Source organism: Phyllobates terribilis, unplaced genomic scaffold, assembly GCF_046119375.1.
Source record: "Phyllobates terribilis strain yellow unplaced genomic scaffold, ASM4611937v1 Scaffold_11__3_contigs__length_659146591, whole genome shotgun sequence".
Taxonomy (NCBI): domain Eukaryota; kingdom Metazoa; phylum Chordata; class Amphibia; order Anura; family Dendrobatidae; genus Phyllobates; species Phyllobates terribilis.
In genome coordinates, this window is record NW_027362771.1 from 548,675,018 (window position 1) to 548,695,962 (window position 20,945).

At 48.5% G+C, this 20,945-nt stretch overlaps 1 protein-coding gene across 2 annotated transcripts in view; it reads left to right on the top strand.

The window, feature by feature from the left end:
- Positions 1–20,945, top strand: part of CHMP7 (charged multivesicular body protein 7) — a 44,601-nt gene that overhangs the window by 6,302 nt on the left and 17,354 nt on the right. For both annotated transcript variants that reach the window (XM_073654012.1, XM_073654013.1), the window contains exons 3-6: positions 6,857–7,025; positions 8,656–8,841; positions 13,088–13,221; positions 15,288–15,336. In XM_073654012.1, the coding sequence (XP_073510113.1) occupies positions 6,857–7,025; positions 8,656–8,841; positions 13,088–13,221; positions 15,288–15,336 (538 nt within the window). The remainder of the gene's footprint in view (positions 1–6,856; positions 7,026–8,655; positions 8,842–13,087; positions 13,222–15,287; positions 15,337–20,945) is intronic.

Genomic DNA, 20,945 nt, shown 5'->3' on the forward strand with positions numbered 1-20,945 from the left:
CTGGACATTTCATTACCAGAGGGTATAAACTTTCTGCTGTATTCTAGTAGAATATCTTTCAGCACCATCCATTTACATTCGGTTTTTCCAGAACATGGTTCCAGCCTACAAGACTAAGTTCTTCCCTTAATTGATTGATTTTTAGCTTTCCTAAAGTTCCAGGTTTTTGCATTTCCCCCTTGAAATTTACTATTAGGCCATGGTCCCACTATCAGTATTTGGTCAGTATTCCGTCAGTATTTTGTCTCAGGAGTGGGAGCCAAAACCAGATGAGGAACAATCAGAGAAAAGGTATTGTAACGGGTCTGGGAGGCGGAACCTCTGGGCTACTATACAAGGGAGCGGTCCTTGTAAGGGAGCGGGTGGCGACCAGGCAGGCAGTCACAGCAGGTGACCGGGACAGTCTCTGGGTGTACGGGCAGGAGGTCACGGCAAGTGATCAGGGCAGTCTCTGGAAGAGCGGGCTGGAGGTCACGGCAAGTGACCGGGGCAGTCTCTGGAAGAACGGGCTGGAGGTCACGGCAAGTGACCGGGGCAGTCTCTAGGTAAGGGGTAGGTACGACCTGTGATGGCTGAACCTCCAGGTAGGCTAGCAAGGCAGATGGAGGATGTGTGCTCCCAGGTGAGCAAGCGAGAGTCTCTGGAATAGCAGGTGGTCACAGCACGTGATGGCGGAGCCTCCAGGTAGGCAAGCAGGCAGGTAGCGGAGAAGCGCTCCCAGGTGAGCGGGCAAGAGTCTGGAATAGCTGGTGGTCACAGCACGTGACAGCGGAGCCTCCGGGCAGGCAAGCAGGCAGGTAGCGGAGAAGCGCTCCCAGGTGAGCGGGCAAGCTGGTCCATAGACAGACTGACCGGAGTTGTAAGGCAGACCGTCGGACCTCAGGCAAGCAGGCAGGTAGCTGATGTGCGCTCCCAGGTGAGCGGGCAAGTTGGTCCTTAGACAGACTGACCGGAGTTGTAAGGCAGACCGTCGGACCTCAGGCAGGCAGGTAACAGGAAATCAGGCAGGATTAGGACAGCAAGCTGGCAGGAATCTGGCAGGTAACTGGCAACGGGACCTGAGGGCTGAAGCAGAGTAGAACGGTGCAACAACATTGCTCGGGCACCTCCATTTTGGAGGAGGTGCCTTATATATGGTAAAGTCCTCCGGCCATTGGCCAGGGACTCCTTAGGACGGTGCGCGCGCCCTAAGCACAGTGGCCGGGAAGGAGCGCGCGCTGCCAGCAGAGCGGGAGAGGGACGCCGGGCACGGAGCAGAGCGGTGAGGGGAACAGCGTCCCTGCCTAGCAGAGGGCAGGGACGCCGGCACTACAGTACCCCCCCCTTTAGGCCCCCCCTTTTTTAGGCCAGATAGAAATTTAGCTAGGATGAGAGGGGCATGGATGTTCTCCCGGGGCTCCCACGTTCTCTCCTCAGGACCAAACCCCTTCCAATCTACCAGAAAAAAGGTCTTTCCTCTTACCCTTTTGGTGGCAAGAATGTTCTCTACCTCAAACTCGTCCTCAGCAGAAACCGGAGCAGGAGGCGTACCTGTAGACTTGGAAAAAGAGTTAAGCACCACGGGTTTGAGGAGAGATACATGGAAGGAGTTAGGGATCTGTAAGTTGGCCGGGAGTTTCAATTTATAGGCCACCGGGTTGATCTGACTGATGACCTCCAGAGGACCGATGAACCGAGGCCCTAACTTGTAAGAAGGTATCTTGAGTCGAACATATTTAGATGAGAGCCAGACTTTATCTCCTGGACGAAATTGTGGAGGATCCAGGCGTTTTTTGTCAGCGTGTCTTTTCATACGCTCGGATGACAGAAGGAGTGCGGACCGGGTACTCTCCCATATGGAGGAAAATTTGCTAACGAGAGATTCCGCAGCCGGGTTGTCCACAGAGGTGGAGACAGGAAAAGGAATCCGAGGATGCTGACCAAAGACTACAAAAAACGGGGATTTGGAGGAGGATTCGCTCTCGTGATTATTATAAGAGAACTCGGCCCATGGTAGGAGATCCACCCAGTCAGAATGGTGGGCATTAACGAAGTGCCGGAGGTAACTGGTCAGGTTCTGATTGATCCGCTCCACTTGACCATTGGACTGTGGGTGGTAAGCGGAAGAGAAGTCCAGGGTGACGTCTAGTAGTTTACAAGTGGCTCTCCAGAAACGTGAGGTGAACTGTACCCCACGATCCGACACGATGTGGAGGGGCAGGCCATGAAGACGGAAGATGTGGCGGATAAAGTCTTTAGCCAGCTCGGGTGCAGACGGAAGGCCTGGCAGGGGAATAAAGTGAGCCATCTTGGAAAAGCGGTCAGCGACCACCCAAATGACCGTACAACCGGCAGAGACGGGGAGATCAGTTATGAAGTCCATTGCTATATGCTGCCAGGGGGCAGCAGGTACAGGAAGCGGAAGGAGGCGTCCGGCTGGCAGATGTCTCGGGACTTTGTTGCGGGCGCAGGACACACAGGCAGAAACAAAGTCTATTATGTCCTTGTGCAGGGTAGGCCACCAATAGTGCCGGGCAATAAGCTGGAGGGTCTTTTTCTGACCGGCGTGGCCAGCTAGTTTAGACGAATGGCCCCAGTGTAGGATCTTCTCCCGATCAGGTACTGAAACAAACGTCTTACCGGGAGGGAGACGATTTAGACTCACGGGAGCCACCTGCATTACTCTGGCGGGATCGATGATATGTTTAGGTTCTTCCTCGAGATCGGACACCAGAAAGGATCGGGACAAGGCGTCTGCTTTGACGTTTTTGTCAGCCGGGCGAAAATGAAGAACAAAATCAAAGCGAGCAAAAAACAAGGACCACCGGGCTTGGCGCGGGTTAAGTCTCTGGGCATGCTGGAGGTAAGCCAAGTTCTTGTGGTCAGTGTAAATTATTACCGGATGAAGAGCCCCCTCGAGTAGGTAACGCCACTCCTCCAACGCCAGCTTGATGGCCAATAACTCTCGGTCTCCTATGGAATAGTTGCGCTCAGAAGAGGAGAAGAGTTTGGAGAAGAAGCCACAAGTTACCATTCTCCCGGAAGATGATTTTTGAGTAAGTACCGCTCCGGCTCCAGAGGAGGAGGCGTCAACTTCCAGGAAGAACTGCTTGTTGCCGTCCGGGCGATGCAGCACCGGGGCGGAAGAGAAGGCCTCTTTTAGGGAAAGAAAGGCCTCCTCTACTTCGGGCGGCCACTCTTTGGGATTAGTACCCTTACGGGTGAGCGCGGAAATTGGGGCAGTCCGGGAAGAGAAGTGCGGGATGAAGAGGCGGTAATAGTTGGCGAAGCCCAGGAACCGTTGAATAGCCTTCAACCCCTCTGGTCGGGGCCATTTCTCGATGGCAGACAGTTTCTCAGGATCCATTTGTAGGCCGGTCTGAGAGATAATGTAGCCCAGAAACGGAAGCGAGGTCTGCTCAAAGAGGCACTTCTCATATTTAGCGTAGAGATGGTTCTGCCTGAGCCTGAGCAGGACCTGACGAACATCCCTCTGGTGAGTCTGGAGATCCGGAGAGAAGACCAAGATGTCGTCCAGGTACACCACTACGCAGGAGTAGAGAAGGTCCCGGAAGATGTCATTGACCAACTCTTGAAAGACGGCAGGAGCGTTACAGAGGCCAAAGGGCATTACCAGATATTCATAGTGGCCGTCCCGGGTGTTGAATGCCGTCTTCCATTCATCCCCCTGACGGATACGAACCAGGTTGTACGCCCCACGGAGGTCCAGTTTGGTGAAGATTCTAGCCCCCCTCAGACGATCAAATAACTCCGGAATGAGCGGAAGGGGGTACTTATTCTTCACCGTGATCTGGTTAAGGCCTCTATAGTCTATACAGGGACGGAGAGAGCCGTCCTTCTTTTTGACGAAAAAGAAGCCTGCTCCCGCCGGGGAGGTAGATTTCCGGATGAATCCCCTGGCCAGATTCTCCTCAATATATTCGGACATCGACCGGGTCTCAGCAGCGGATAATGGATAAATACGCCCACGGGGAGGAGAAGTACCAGGTAACAGGTCGATAGGGCAGTCGTATGGTCTATGAGGGGGTAGTGTCTCTGCCTCCTTTTTATTAAAGACATCAGCATAAGACCAATAAGGAATCGGAAGTCCAGGTAGATTAGCTGGGGTAGGAGAAGGACGGACGGGATGAACGGGAACCAGACAGGTCTTATGGCAGCCCTGTCCCCAGCGAAGGACTTCTCCGGTCTGCCAGTCAAGAACGGGTGCATGTTTCTGGAGCCAGGGTAGGCCTAGCAAGAGGGCGTGAGAGAGTCCAGGCAGAACATGGAAGGAGATACTTTCAGAATGCAGCATTCCCACCTGCAGAGTAATGGATTCGGTGATGAGTTGGATGGGGCGTGGTAAGAGCCCCCCATCCACGGCAGCAACAGACAAGGGTACAGCCAGAGGTTTGGTGGGGATGCGGTATTTCTCTACCAGGGACTGTGAAATAAGATTCCCGGCTGCTCCAGAGTCCAGTTGGGCTAGTTCGAAATAACGGTTCTCCCCGTAGACGATTGAAACTGACAACAGCAGGGATGGAGAGGATTTATTCTTGTCTAGGTGGACCTCTCTGAGCGAACCTAGACACAGGCGTTTCCCGACCTCTCCGGGCAGGCACGGATCCGGTGCTCCTTACTGCCACAGTAGAAGCAGGTCCCCTCGGCACGGCGTAAGTCCTGACGGGTCTTGACCATCTTGGTCTGGTCGACCTGCATAGGCTCAGGAGGGTGTACCTGGTTAGAGACAGAAGGAGTGACGGGTTTCTGAAAAGTAGGAGCTAGACGTGGTAACCTCCTCTCACGGGTGACCTCTCTGGCACGCTCCTGGAACCGTAGGTCAATCCGGGTGGCAAGAGTTATTAAGTCATCGAGAGTGGTAGGAATGTCCCGACCGGCAAGTTCATCTTTAATACGGCCGGACAGACCCTCCCAGAAGACGGAAACCAGAGCGTCGTTATCCCAGGCCAGCTCCGAGGCAAGGGTACGGAACCGTATGGCATATTGGCCCACGGTGAGACTTTCCTGACGGAGGCGTAGCAACGATGATGCGGATGAGGTCTTCCGTCCGGGTTCGTCGAAGACTTTCCGGAAAGCCGTGAGAAAAGCAGGCAAGTTGGACACCAGGGGGTCTCCTCTCTCCCATAGAGGATTTAGCCAGGCCAGGGCTTCCCCGGTGAGATGGGACATGATGAATGCAATTTTGGCTCGGTCGGAGTTAAACTGGTGGGACAATAGTTCAAAGTGCAGGGTGCACTGATTTATGAAGCCCCGAGCCTGGGCTGAGTCGCCTCCGAAGCGAGGAGGTGCAGAAAGACGAGGTCCGGGGTAGGATATCATGGTGTTAGTGGACAGCGGAGCTGCCGGATTGCGAGACATGGCACTGGCGGAGGTTGTTGGTGGAACAGTCAGAGTGTCCAGGCGAGTATTGACATTCCGCAGGTGACCCAGGATGGACTCCTGTTGGGACCTTTGACGGGACAGTTCATGACACAGGTCCGAGAGCGAGGGAGCTTGGGTGCCACCGGGTTCCATGGCCCGAGCAAACTGTAACGGGTCTGGGAGGCGGAACCTCTGGGCTACTATACAAGGGAGCGGTCCTTGTAAGGGAGCGGGTGGCGACCAGGCAGGCAGTCACAGCAGGTGACCGGGACAGTCTCTGGGTGTACGGGCAGGAGGTCACGGCAAGTGATCAGGGCAGTCTCTGGAAGAACGGGCTGGAGGTCACGGCAAGTGACCGGGGTAGTCTCTGGAAGAACGGGCTGGAGGTCACGGCAAGTGACCGGGGCAGTCTCTAGGTAAGGGGTAGGTACGACCTGTGATGGCTGAACCTCCAGGTAGGCTAGCAAGGCAGATGGAGGATGTGTGCTCCCAGGTGAGCAAGCGAGAGTCTCTGGAATAGCAGGTGGTCACAGCACGTGACGGCGGAGCCTCCAGGTAGGCAAGCAGGCAGGTAGCGGAGAAGCGCTCCCAGGTGAGCGGGCAAGAGTCTGGAATAGCTGGTGGTCACAGCACGTGACAGCGGAGCCTCCGGGCAGGCAAGCAGGCAGGTAGCGGAGAAGCGCTCCCAGGTGAGCGGGCAAGCTGGTCCATAGACAGACTGACCGGAGTTGTAAGGCAGACCGTCGGACCTCAGGCAAGCAGGCAGGTAGCTGATGTGCGCTCCCAGGTGAGCGGGCAAGTTGGTCCTTAGACAGACTGACCGGAGTTGTAAGGCAGACCGTCGGACCTCAGGCAGGCAGGCAGGCAGGCAGGTAACAGGAAATCAGGCAGGATTAGGACAGCAAGCTGGCAGGAATCTGGCAGGTAACTGGCAACGGGACCTGAGGGCTGAAGCAGAGTAGAACGGTGCAACAACATTGCTCGGGCACCTCCATTTTGGAGGAGGTGCCTTATATATGGTAAAGTCCTCCGGCCATTTGCCGGGGACTCCTTAGGACGGCGCGCGCGGCCCCTTTAAGAGGGAGGGAGGGAGGGCGCGCGCCCTAAGCACAGTGGCCGGGAAGGAGCGCGCGCTGCCAGCAGAGCGGGAGAGGGACGCCGGGCACGGAGCAGAGCGGTGAGGGGAACAGCGTCCCTGCCTAGCAGAGGGCAGGGACGCCGGCACTACAGGTATAATAGAAAGAAGTCACTAATTCTGCATTTATCACCCACTCCTGGTTTTGGCTCCCACTCCTGAGAGAAAATACTGACCGAATACTGATACTGGGGCCGTGGCCTTACATTGAAGGTGACCTTATTGTGGTCACTGCTGCCTTTCTGCCTGTGAGTTTCTTCGATGTCTGATAGCAAGCAGAGAACTTTAAAAGTACAAGAAGGGTCGATGTCTCCAGCTTTATGTAATTAAACTATTTATCTTCTTTTTTTTTTCGGGCAGTCAAGGTCCCCTGCAGAGAGAGTCTGATTTTGTGGCGGGTATCACCAGTGGCTGGGTCTCGTGGGGCATGAGAAAGCTGGTCATCAATCCTCTACGCTGGACACTTGGCTCTGTTCTAGGTGGGCAGGTTAACCTGGACGAGCCATTCGTGGTTCCTGAAGTAATAAAGGTTAGTGATCTGGAATAAAGGGTAACCATAGAGACACATGGGTCTGTAGGTACTGTATGGAAAAATGGCTTCAAAAATATTCATAGATCTTTGTGTTTCCATGGTAACAGACTACAAGCAAATCTCGTGTAGTCTGATTCGTTCTCTTCCTAAAATACATTAAGGTACAAATGGGGGAATGACTGGCAGATCAGACAGGGATAGGGTTTGATTGTAGTTTGATGGTTAGGGAGGACATAAGTAAATCTGCATAAAAGCTGTGTACACTAAATGGGTTTTCAACAAAGAATATCTCCATGGTAACAGACTACAAACAAACTCTTTGTAGTCTGTAGATAAACACTTCCTTCTGTCCTCTACTTCTACTCAAAATGCAATTGGTAAGGAAACAGAACCTGACTGCAAAGATCAGATTCGTCCATAACCTTGGAGACACATAGGTCTGCACAAGAGCTGAAGACACAAATGTCACGGCGCTTTTGGGCATCCACATTCACATCAGTGGAGCTGAGCTGCGTAGCGGTCACGACCCTCAACAGGAACGCATTGCTGAATGTGGTCATGGTTTTCTAATCCTGGATTATCATTCCTTTTTTTTTTTTCAAAAAGGGGTATTTTCAAGCTTTGAAGTCCTCCCCGCTCCATTTAGAAGAACCCAGTTTCTCTGGGTTGTTGGGGTCCCAGCAGTCAGACCCCCAGCTATGGGGAAGTGATCCCGTACCCAATGGATAGGGGGTAACTGTAAAGATGTGCGGTTGTGGGTTGTAAGTAATCACCTAGGCAGGTTATCGATGCAACAATATTTTATTAATCACATCCATGGTAATGCAGCAATTCCAAGTAAATGGCCAAAATACAGTTCTCTCAGTCCTTAAGTTCTCAACCTGGGATCAGTTGATAACTGAGGTCCAACACTCCATAAGCCATCCATCCATCAGCTCTACGTCCACAGCCATAGGTCCTATCTCTCCAGTCTTTCCATCAACTCCCTCACTAAAACATGTCTTTCCTCCCCATCTCTGGGGTCAGCCCCCTCCCAGCACAGAAGTGATCACCCTCCCACTCAAGCATTCACGCTAAGCCAAAAACAATGAAGAATATTCTAGAAGCCTTCATTTGAGAACGGATGTAAGACCCCCTGTGATGATGGCTCCACTGTGTCTCAATCCAAACTCACCCAATGAGACCATTGGCTGTTGAAACAATGGACTCCTGAGATACAGATTAGTGGAATGCTACAGATTAGTGGAATTCTGGACATTTTACAAGTGAATCTAGTGCACATACTGACAAGTTAGCAGAACTATATAAAACATGACAAGTAAATCACTAATAAAACACAATAATAATATTAACAAAAATGGTGGTCCGTTGCTGGAAAAAGTATAATAGTCTTTAGAAAATGGGCAGCTCCTCACAGTAACTTCCAAACTTAAGAATACCCCTTAAAACTTTGTCTACAACTCCCAGCCACGGACCTGACCATGTGTAGGCTGGGAGCTGTATTGTGGAACATGTTGGTGACCACTGGTCCACCATAGAAGTTCCTTATCATGTCAAGCTGAAATACTCTGTGCAGAGTGTTGATGGGGCGGCTGTGATAATACAAATCACTGTGTACCCCCCCCAGGTTCAGGCGGGTCTGGTGTTACAGAAGTATCAGTCGTCCGCTCTGAGCGCCGTCCCCTTGTTGTGCGAAGACGACGTCCATGGCCTCTGCAGAGACCTGATTCCCGGGCTGTCCGCCTTTCAGCTGGTTCTCCTGCAGCTGCTAAAAGACAAGAAGATCTGTCTTCTACAGAGAGACGGCGAGAGGGTAAGTGGTCACTTAGAGGACATGTCCAAATTAACTCATGTTTGGCCTGCCACATTTGTGATGACCTCTTCTGGTAATATATATATATATACACAGTACAGACCAAAAGTTTGGACACACCTTCTCATTTAAAGATTTTTCTGTATTTTCATGACTTTGAAAATTGTACATTCACACTGAAGGCATCAAAACTATGAATTAACACATGTGGAATTATATACTGAACAAAAAAGTGTGAAACAACTGAAAATATGTCTTATATTCTAGGTTCTTCAAAGTAGCCACCTTTTGCTTTGATGACTGCTTTGCACACTCTTGGCATTCTCTTGATGAGCTTCAACAGGTAGTCAGCGGAAATGGTTTTCACTTCACAGGTGTGCCCTGTCAGTTTTAATAAGTGGGATTTCTTGCCTTATAAATGGGGTTGGGACCATCAGTTGTGTTGTGCAGAAGTCAGGTGGATGCACAGCTGATAGTCCTACTGAATAGACTGTTAGCTGCTTTTGTTCTTGCCATAATACAAATTCTAAGTAAAGAAAAACGAGTGGCCATCATTACTTTAAGAAATGAAGGTCAGTCAGTCCAAAAAATTGGGCAAACTTTGAGAGTGTCCCCAAGTGCAGTTGCAAAAACCATCAAGCACTATAAAGAAACAGGCTCATATGAGGGCCGCCCCAGGAAAGGAAGACCAAGAGTCACCTCTGCTTCTGAGGATAAGTTTATCCGAATCACCAGCCTCAGAAATCGCAGGTTAACAGCAGCTCAGATTAGAGACCAGGTCGATGCCACACAGAGTTCTAGCAGCAGACACATCTCTTCAACAACTGTTAAGAGGAGACTTTGTGCAGCAGGCCTTCATGGTAAAATAGCTGCTAGGAAACCACTGCTAAGGACAGGCAACAAGCAGAAGAGACTTGTTTGGGCTAAAGAACACAAGGAATGGACATTAGACCAGTGGAAATCTGTGCTTTGGTCTGATGAGTCCAAATTTGAGATCTTTGGTTCCAACCACCGTGTCTTTGTGCGACGCAGAAAATGTGAACGGATGGACTCTACATGCCTGGTTCCCACCGTGAAGCATGGAGGAGGAGGTGTGATGGTGTGGGGGGGCTTTGCTGGTGACACTGTTGGGGATTTATTCAAAATTGAAGGCATACTGAACCAGCATGGCTACCACAGCATCTTGCATCGGCATGCTATTCCATCCGGTTTTCGTATAGTTGGACCATCATTTATTTTTCAACAGGACAATGACCCCAAACACACCTCCAGGCTGTGTAAGGGCTATTTGATCAAGGAGAGTGATGGGGTGCTACGCCAGATGACCTGGCCTCCACAGTCACCAGACATGAACCCAATCGAGATGGTTTGGGGTGAGCTGGACCGCAGAGTGAAGGCAAAAGGGCCAACAAGTGCTAAGCATTTCTGGGAACTCCTTCAAGATTGTTGGAAGACCATTTCCGGTGACTACCTCTTGAAGCTCATCAAGAGAATGCCAAGAGTGTGCAAAGCAGTCATCAATGCAAAAGGTGGCTACTTTGAAGAACCTAGAATATAAGACATATTTTCAGTTGTTTCACACTTTTTTGTTAAGTATATAATTCCACATGTGTTAATTCATAGTTTTGATGCCTTCAGTGTGAATGTACAATTTTCAAAGTCATGAAAATACAGAAAAATCTTTAAATGAGAAGGTGTGTCCAAACTTTTGGTCTGTACTATATATGTATGTATGTATATATGTGTATGTGTGTGTGTGTGTATATGTGTGTATATATATATATATATATAATTATTTATTTATTTGACTTGATATACTTGTTATGGCGCCCCCTGCTGTTCTTATTTCCTCTCAGTACGTCCACCCGAAGTGCCTAGCGCTGGTGGTCACACGTGCTCAGTACAACTAAGAATCAGCACACTAAAAGCATCTTCTTGACACCGGCATTAGACACATCATGTTACATCTCGGCGGCAGTACTGGGTTCAGTTGAGCAGCTAATAATCAACACGGACTGATGGCGCTGGTACAGCAGTGAGACACAGTAAGAACAGGGCAACAGGTGTAGCAGAGCTGTATTATACCATTGACTTGGATAGACGCAAAAGGAAGGAATTGGTGTTGTTGAGCTTAATTGCAAAGGAGGTTCAAAAGCAAAGATGATCCAGAAATATAATAGAGCTGAGTTTGCAGCAGAGTCCCCAGATTCAATCCTGGTACATTTGCATGGTAGAGTTCACTCATCGATGTAGCAGAGCTATGTTTGCAGCAGAGTCCACAATTGCAGAGCTAACACAGCGTTTTAGCATAGTTGAGAATGGATATAGCAGAGCTGATTTTGCAGCAGAACAGCAAAGTAAACCTAATAATTGAACCAAGATAAATTCCTCAATAGCTGTAAACACCAATTACCTGAATTCTCAGGCTGCATCCGGCTACCAGACAGGTACTGAGGGAAGAGAGGGTCCTGCCCTTGCGGGCTTGCATTCTACAGGATGATGGGGAAGGAGACCATAGGATCGGGGGTCTAAGCAGCTCTGGTGTTGGTGATGCGGCAGCTCCGGTGGTGGTGAGGAGGCAGCGGGATCATTGCAGGCTATAAGCTTTCCTGAAGAGATGGGTTTTCAAGTTTCTTTTGAAAGTTGTAAATGTGGTGGCTATTCGGACTTGTTGAGGCACAGATTTCCAGAGGATAGGAGATACTCGGGAGAAATCTTAGAGGCGATTGGGTGAGGAACATACAAGTGTGGAGCAAAGAAGGAGGTTGTGGGAGGACCGGAGATTACGTGATGTAAGACATCGGGAGATTAGCTTGGAGATATAAGTAGATAGATTATGGACAGTTTTGTATGTCAGTGTTGTTAGTTTGAGCTGGATACGTTGGGGATTTAGGAGCCAATGGAGAGATTTACAGAGGGGAGAAGCAGAGAAATAGCAAGGAGAGAGGTGGATTAGTTGGGCAACAGAGTTGATGACAGACTGGAGAGGTGCAAGAGTGTTAGAAGAGAGGCCACAGAAGAGGATGTTGCAGTAGTCCAGGCGGGAGATGTTGAGGGCATGCACAAGCATTTTAGTAGATTCAGGGTTGAGGAAAGGACGGATTCTGGAAATATTTTTGAGTTGGAGACAGCTGGAGGTGGTAAGAGCTTTATCATTTGGATTGAAGGACAGGAGAGAGTCTAGGGTTACCCCGAGGTATCGGTCGTCCAGTACAGGGGAAAGTGTGATGTCACTTATTGTGATAGGTCAGGTAGGGAAGATTTGCGAGATGCAGGAAAGATGATGAGTTCAGTTTTATCGACATTTAGCTTTAGGAATCAAGATGAGAAGAAGGAGGATATGGCTGATGGACACTCCAGGTTTCTGGCCAGCAGAGAGGTGACGTCTGGGCCAGAGAGGTAGCTCTTAGTGTTATCAGCATATAGGTGGTACTTGAAGCCATGTGACTTTGAGTTGTCCAAGACCAAAGGTAGAGGTGGAGAAGACTAGAGGTCCTAGGACAGAGCCTTGAGGGACTTTGACAGAGAGAGGGCGGGATGAGTAGTTCGTGTGTGAGTGGGAGACACTAAATGTGCGGTTAGAAAGGTATAAAGAGATCCAGGATAGGACAAGGTCTTTGATTCCAAGGGAAGAAAGTATCTCTAGTAGGAGGGAGTGATCGACTGTGTCGAAGGCAGAGGACAGGTCTAGAAGGAGGCGTACAGAGAAATGTCTGTTAGCTTTGGCAGCAAGTCGTTGGTGATTTTGGTCAGGGCAGTTTCGGTGGAATGATGGGGACGGAAGCCAAATTGTAGTCTGTCAAAGAGTAGGTTAGATGAGAGGTGGGAGGAATGTACAGTGTGGACGTGCTCTTCGAGAAGTTTGGAGGCGAATGGGAGCAGTGATATCAGGCGATAGCTGGATGTAGAGGTCGAGTCGAGGGATGGCTTCTTCAGGATAGGTGTTATTGTGGCATGTTTGAAAGTTGAAGAGCTGGGTTAGGGCCAGGATTCTAGAATCTGCTGATCATTGATGACATGTATAGGGATCACTACGTAGTTAAATGGAAATGTTCTGAAGAGATGGAAGATGGACCTGAGGAACCCCGATGCTTATCTGCCCCTATATTCCCTTCTCTTGCTATACAATACAATCATTGTAAGTGGAGAACCTCCATATCCCACAGTCTAAATAGCTTCTTTTTGCGATTGTGAACGTATTTCCGGCTGCTCATCCCGTGCGGGTCACTCTTTTTTTCCCTCGCAGCTCGTCAAGTTTGTCCAGGGAGGAAACAGTCATGTCACCCCCATAGGAGACTCCGACCTGGGAATCTATGAATTACAGAAAAGTGAAAAACTGCTATCGGAGAGGCTACAGAGTGCATGTGATGAATCTACAAGGTGAGACGCACAAATTTGCTCTATATACAACAGCCGGGTGCCTGCCGTGCTACACAGCTGTCACCTGCCCTGTGTAACGGGTCTGGGAGGCGGAACCTCTGAGCAACTATACAAGGGGGCGGTCCTTGTAAGGAAGCAGGTGGCTCCCAGGGAAGACGGGCAGGTAGTCACGGCAAGTGACAGGGACAGTCTCTGGGTAGAAGGGCAGGTAGTCACGGCAAGTGACAGGGACAGTCTCTGGGTAGAAGGGCAGGTAGTCGCGGCAAGTGACAGGGACAGTCTCTGGGTAGAAGGGCAGGTAGTCACGGCAAGTGACAGGGACAGTCTCTGGGTAGAAGGACTTGTACTCACGGCAAGTGACAGGGACAGTCTCTGGGTAGAAGGACAGCAGGCAGGTGGCTGGTGAGCGCTCCCAGGTGAGCGGGCGAGAGTCTTTGGACAGGCAGGTGGTCACGGCAAGTGACGGCAGAGCCTCCAGGTAGGCTAGCAGGCAGGTAGCAGGTGAGTGCTCCCAGGTGAGCAGGCAAGAGTCTCTGGACAGGCAGGTGGTCACGGCAAGTGACGGCGGAGCCTCCAGGTAGGCTAGCAGGCAGGTAAGAGTCTCTGGACAGGCAGGTGGTCACGGCAAGTGACGGCGGAGCCTCCAGGTAGGCTAGCAGGCAGGTAGCAGGTGAGCGCTCCCAGGTGAGCAGGCAAGAGTCTCTGGACAGGCAGGTGGTCACGGCAAGTGACGGCGGAGCCTCCAGGTAGGCCAGCAGGCAGGTAGCAGGTGAGCGCTCCCAGGTGAGCGGGCAGGCTGGTCCATAGACAGACTGACAGGTGTCGGAAGGCAGACCGTCGGACCGCAGGCTTGCAAGCAGGTAAACGGATATCAGGCAGGAATCAAGCAGGAATCTGACAGGTGACTGGCAGGTAACTGGTAACGGGACCTGAGGGCTGAAGCAGAGTGAAGGCTTTGCAACAACATTGCTCGGGCACCTCCATTTTGGAGGAGGTGCCTTATATATGGTGAAGTCCTCCGGCCATTGGCCGGGGACTCCTTAGGACGGCGCGCGCGGCCCCTTTAAGAGAGGGGGAGCGCGCGCGTGCGCGCCCTATGCACCGTGGCCGGGAAGCAGCGCGCGCTGCCAGCAGAGCAGGAGGAAGACGCCGGGCTCAGAGCGGAGAGGTGAGGGGAACAGCGTCCCTGCCTAGCAGGAGGCAGGGACGCCGACGCTACACCCTGCCTCTCACTGCAGCTGTCGGAGATTGTTGCAGTGGTTTAGCTTTTCTGATGCAGCATTCAATGGAAACCTCAGCATCTAAGTGATTACAGCCATGGAGAGAGTCCATCCTGTCATCCATCCCTTCCAAAGCCAACAGTGATGCCATGCCAGTTGATACCCCTACGAAGCTTCAAGACTTCATAAGAGGGTCTATGTAAAAAAAAAAAAAAAAGTTTAAAATAATAAAAAACAATTGTTCATATTCTCCCCCCTTTCTTTCCCTTTTTTTACCTTAGAAAATTTCTGCACAAACCAAATTTTTATTTTATTTTTTGCAATTTTTATTTTTTACGTAGTAAAGACAGGACATTTGGTAATGTTGTAATCGTACTGGCCTGCAAAATAAATACATTTAGAAGGTAACTTTTTACTGCATATTGAGCTCTGTAAAAACAAAACTAAAAAATAGGTTTCGGAATTGCTTTTTTTAATGCTACCCAACAAGGATTTTTATTTATTTTCCCTAGTTCTCAATACATTACATTAAATGCCATTAAAAATATAAGGGCTCATTCAGACTTCTAAGATTGGACAGCAGTGCACGGACTGACCTCGGCTCACCCGACCGGAGCATGACAGCTTCATGTGTGTCTATGAGGCTGTCACGCTCTGGTTACTGGAGTGATTAGTAGGGGCTTCAGCTCCTGGACCCCCACCAATCAAAACTTATCAGATGCCAAAAGTTTTCTAAACTAATAGTACAAGTCATCATTTAGACATACAGAGTAGCTACCTGTACTTGGCGATAGACTGATGGCTTCCTTCTATATTGAATATTGTCATTTTTCTCTTTTCTTGCAGGCTGACGGAAGAGGCGAAAAGCTTTAATAAGGCCGGGAATAAGTCTCAGGTGAGTCCTTATTATTTCTCTTTCGCCCTTCACCAACACTTAAGCCAGTGTGAGTACGGACTGTGATGCCCGGAGTCAAACTCAAGTCTCCAAGAAGCTGTGGAGTTCAGGTCCAGACGTCGCAGTCCGTACTCAGACCGGGAATGTCGGAATCGGCATTAGGTTGTGAAAGCCAACAAAGGCTGAACGCTATATCCCCCCACATGCATCTGTAGGGGGATCTTCCCTCCTTCCAACGCATTATTGTGCGAAACGTGTCATGGAAGCTCCTTTATGATGGATCTAGAATAGCCTGTTTCCTATTGTTAGGGTGAACAGTTTGATATGTTCACTAGTTGCCTGCTCCCGGCCTAAGGGATATGATCAAGTGCATGCAAGAAAGAATAACATCAGAGACACACACAGTCGGATGTAAGCTCTTCTTGATCAGTTATGGCACAGCTCCAAGTGTCTTTATTCGACCCGAACATAGACTTATATAAACTGTAAATAGGGGCTCGGTTAGCCCCAGAATGGGAGTAACCAGATGTATTCATTGGTTAGTCCATGGGCAGATCCATGAGGTCATCAGGGTGGGCGTGATCCATGAGGTCATCAGAAGGGCGTGATCCATGAGGTCATCAGGAGGGCGTGATCCATGAGGTCATCAGGGGGCGTAGTCCATGAGGTCATCAGGGTGGGTTGGTCCATCAGGTCATCAGGGGGCGTGATCCATGCGATGTGTCGCTCTGTGGTTCGTTAGTCCTTCTATAGAATGCAGCTTCCTCCCAGAACAGAGCATGGAAACAGGAAATGGCAGACATCTTTTGATCTAAACAAGCTTATGTAAGGTGAAATAATACACTTTGTGGGTCTTTTCTCTCAATCTCCTATGTCTTGAGGTTAATTAAGTATTTGTCCTATTGCTCTCCTCAACACTATGGTACCTGAGTCTGCTGTAAAGCAAAGCTCCGATTGCTGTTAACAGTAGCTTAGGCAAGATGCCCGCTCTTATCATAGATATATATAAAAAAAAAAAGTGCAATCAAAGGATGAAAATACAGATGAACCCCTTTCTGACATGTGACGTACTTTTTACATAACACATCTGCTGTGGGAGTATGACACTGGCTTAGGAGCTGAGCCATCTCAATACAAGGCAGTTGCCGGCTGTGTTACACAGCCCACACCTGTCTCTCACAGCATCGAGCTCTTAAATACTGCTGTCAGTCTTTTAAAGTCAACCTATCTCGTGATGAAATGCTGTATACCTGAAGATATTGGGCTGATCAGCAAGTAGATAGCATTTAAATCCTGATGTTATATCCTCTCTGCAGCCAATCACTTGCATTCAACGGGGCGGCGCAGGGAGCGGTTACAGTCACCTCCCTGATGAACGGATGTGAGCTGTCACAGGGGAAAAAAACTTTTTTATTTTCTTCCTGTAGCTGCTGCTCCGATATACCAGACAGGCAGGATTTAAATAGTACTTACCTGCAGATTGACATCATGTCTGTAGGTGAATAGCGTTTCTGGATGTGAACGGCTCCCTTTAAGTGGCACTATAAAGTAGGGCAAGAGTCCTGGCGCCCGTCCTTCCAGCCCCTCCGTTACTGCCATCTTTTACTCTCCTGAAACACAACCATAGGCCGAGCTTCATTGGTAGTATTAGGCTGTGTGACCACAATGCTTATTAAAATCGCTTGTTAATAGGTCTCCCATGTTTCCCAATGATAATCCGCATGTGCGCATGCTGCGGAAATTTCCGCTGCGGATTATCATTGCAGAAAAATCCGCAGCACAACCGTTAATTGTGCGTAATCGCGGCGAAATCGCCGCCATTGACTTGCATTGAACCGCATAACCTCCGCATGACTACACGTGCATATGCGGATATTATGCGATTTAATGCTCGGATGATACCTGGGTCTGGAGACGAGGAGACTCTCCTCCAGACCCCAGGTACCATAGTACCTGTAAGTAAAAAAAAGAATTAAAATAACCTTGTACTTTCCTTCTGATGGCCCCCCCCCCACCCCCTCTGTTCCCAGCGTCACTGCTGGCTCCGTGGCGGGTACCGGTAATGTGACGTCAGCGATCATGTGATAGGTCACGCGACCGGTGAAGTCATGGAAGGTCCTTTTACATTACCGGTACCCGCCACGGAGCCAGCAGCAACCCCGGGAGCAGACCGAGGCTGCCGGAAAGGTGAGTATACGGTTATTTTTTATGTTCTAATTCTTTTTTTTTTTTTTACATTATGTTGGTCACACAATATAAATCCATGCCAGTTGCTTGGATTTATATAGTGTGACCGACTTTCAAGCACTTTTCCAAGTGATGCTAAAATCGCTTGGAAAAGCGCTTGACAAACGCTTCTACCTGGCAGAAAAAACGCATGTAAAATCCGCATGCTTTTTTTTTTTTCTGCCAGGGAGATGCAGAAACGCTCAGGAAAAATCCAGAGCATTTCTGCATTGTGGGCACATAGTTTTATCGCTTCCAGTATATACAGTAAGGCTATCGCAGGATAAAGTTCCCTAGAGAAAAAAAAAGTTTTTAAAATGTGTAAAAAAAAAAAAAAAAGTTTTAACCCCTTTAAATGGCGCTGCCAGAGATTGAGAGCCGCATTTAACATGTTAACAGCCGCACGTGGATCGCAATTTCAACCGCGGTCGGTACATCAAAACTATGAATTAACACATGTGGAATTATATACCTAACAAAAAAGTGTGAAACAGCTGAAAATATGTCTTATATTCTAGGTTCTTCAAAGTACCACCTTTTGCTTTGATGACTGCTTTGCACACTCTTGGCATTCTCTTGATGAGCTTCAAGAGGTAGTCACCGGAAATGGTCTTCCAACAATCTTGAAGGAGTTCCCAGAGATGCTTAGCACTTGTTGGCCCTTTTGCCTTCACTCTGCGGTCCAGCTCACCCCAAACCATCTCGATTGGGTTCATGTCTGGTGACTGTGGAGGCCAGGTCATCTGGCGTAGCACCCCATCACTCTCCTTCTTGGTCAGATAGCCCTTACACAGCCTGGAGGTGTGTTTGGGGTCATTGTCCTGTTGAAAAATAAATGATGGTCCAACTAAACGCAAACCGGATGGAATAGCATGCCGCTGCAAGATGCTGTGGTAGCCATGCTGGTTCAGTATGCCTTCAATTTTGAATAAATCCCCAACAGTGTCACCAGCAAAGCACCCCCACACCATCACACCTCCTCCTCCATGCTTCACGGTGGGAACCAGGCATGGTCCATCCGTTCACCTTTTCTGCGTCGCACAAAGACACGGTGGTTGGAACCAAAGATCTCAAATTTGGACTCATCAGACCAAAGCACAGTATTTCCACTGGTCTAATGTTCATTCCTTGTGTTCTTTAGCCCAAAAAGTCTCTTCTGCTTGTTGCCTGTCCTTAGCAGTGGTTTCCTAGCAGCTATTTTAACATGAAGGCCTGCTGCACAAAGTCTCCTCTTAACAGTTGTTGTAGAGATGTGTCTGCTGCTAGAACTCTGTGTGGCATTGACCTGGTTTCTAATCTGAGCTGCTGTTAACCTGCGATTTCTGAGGCTGTTGACTGATAAACTTATCCTCAGAAGCAGAGGTGACTCTTGGTCTTCCTTTCCTGGGGCGGTCCTCATGTGAGCCAGTTTCTTTGTAGCGCTTGATGGTTTTTGCAACTGCACTTGGGGACACTTTCAAAGTTTGCCCAATTTTTCGAACTGACTGACCTTCATTTCTTAAAATAATGATGGCCACTTGTTTTTCTTTACTTAGCTGCTTTTTTCTTGCCATAATACAAATTCTAACAGTCTATTCAGTAGGACTATCAGCTGTGTATCCACCAGACTTCTGCACAACACAACTGATGGTCCCAACCCCATTTATAAGGCAAGAAATCCCACTTATTAAACCTGACAGGGCACACCTGTGAAGTGAAAACCATTTCCGGTGACTACCTCTTGAAGATCATCAAGAGAATGCCAAGAGTGTGCAAAGCAGTCATCAAAGCAAAAGGTGGCTACTTTGAAGAACCTAGAATATAAGACATATTTTCAGTTGTTTCACACTTTTTTGTTAAGTATATAATTCCACATGTGTTAATTCATAGTTTTGATGCCTTCAGTGTGAATGTACAATTTTCATAGTCATGAAAATACAGAAAAATGTTTAAATGAGAAGGTGTGTCCAAACTTTTGGTCTGTACTATATACATAACAAAGAAAATGACGGCACTTCCACTACAAGAAATAGGTGTGAACAGGTGCTTACTAAGAGGAGCTACCTCCATGTACAATGAACAAACAAAGTAGCACTCTGTAACGCTGAGTATGTAAATATGAAGTATGAAATATGAATAGCATTACTGCTGTAGAATATAGAAATAAATGAGAAATCTTAGTGCATAAATTGGCCAATTCATGTGTACCTACTACTTTGTTTGTTCATTGTACATGGAGGTAGCTCCTCTTAGTAAGCACCTGTTCACACCTATTTCTTGTAGTGGAAGTGCCTTAATTTCCTTTTTACTAGATTTAAGCTTTGACTGAGCACTCCACCCTGATGCCGCAGGTGGTTTTAATTGCATCATTACTTTCCCACACATAAGCAGATGGATGTCCCTTAGAGTGGTATTCACATTGTTAGGTCCTGACATCGAGAAACGCCTTATCGCGGCTGTCAGGTACACATGAATTGGCCAATTTATGCGCTAAAATTTCTGATTTATTTCTATTTTCTACAGCAGTAATGCTATTCATATTTTGTAATATATATATATACCTACCTACATATACATACCGACCGCGGTTGAAATTGCGATCCACCTGCGGCTGTTAACATGGTAAATTCTGCTCTCAATCTCTGACAGTGGCAATTAAAATGCTCGCGCGGGAGCGCGTCACTAGCTGCGCCATGGTCACACGATCTCGGGGCGCCCGATGGGTTGGCATGGCAACTTGGGGTCTGCTGGAGACCCCTGTGGTTGTCATAGCCGATCTGCTATGAGCACCGCCCAGTGGCCGGCATTTATAGCAGATGAGTATTTCTGCTACACATAGCAGGGCTTCAACAATCAGACGATCGCAGCTTCTAGTCTCCCATGCAGACTAAGCCTGTGAAAAAAAAAAAAAAAAAATGTTTTTAAAAAAATTCAAAAAATATAAGTTCAAATTTTTGGCCCATTCAAAATAAAACAATACAAAAAATCTAAAAATACACATATTTGTTATCGCTGCATTTAGAATTGCCCGATCAATCTATTAAACTGCGTAATAAGGGAAAAAAATAAAAACCCCAGAATTACGTTTTTTTGGTCACAGCAACATTGCCATAACAGGCGATCAAAACATCGGATCTACCCCAAAATGGTATCAATAAAAACGTCAGCTCGGCGTGCAAAAAATAATCCCTCAACCGGCCCCAGATCCGCAAAAAATGGAGACTCTATGGGTCTCGGAAACTGGCGACTTTTTTTTTTTTACAAACTTTGGATTTTTTTTTCACCATTTAAATAAAAAAGAACCTATACATGTTTGGTGTCTACGATCTTGTAATGACCTGGAGATTCATAATGGCAGGTCAGTTTTAGCATTCGGTGAACGTGGTAAATAAAAAAACAATTGG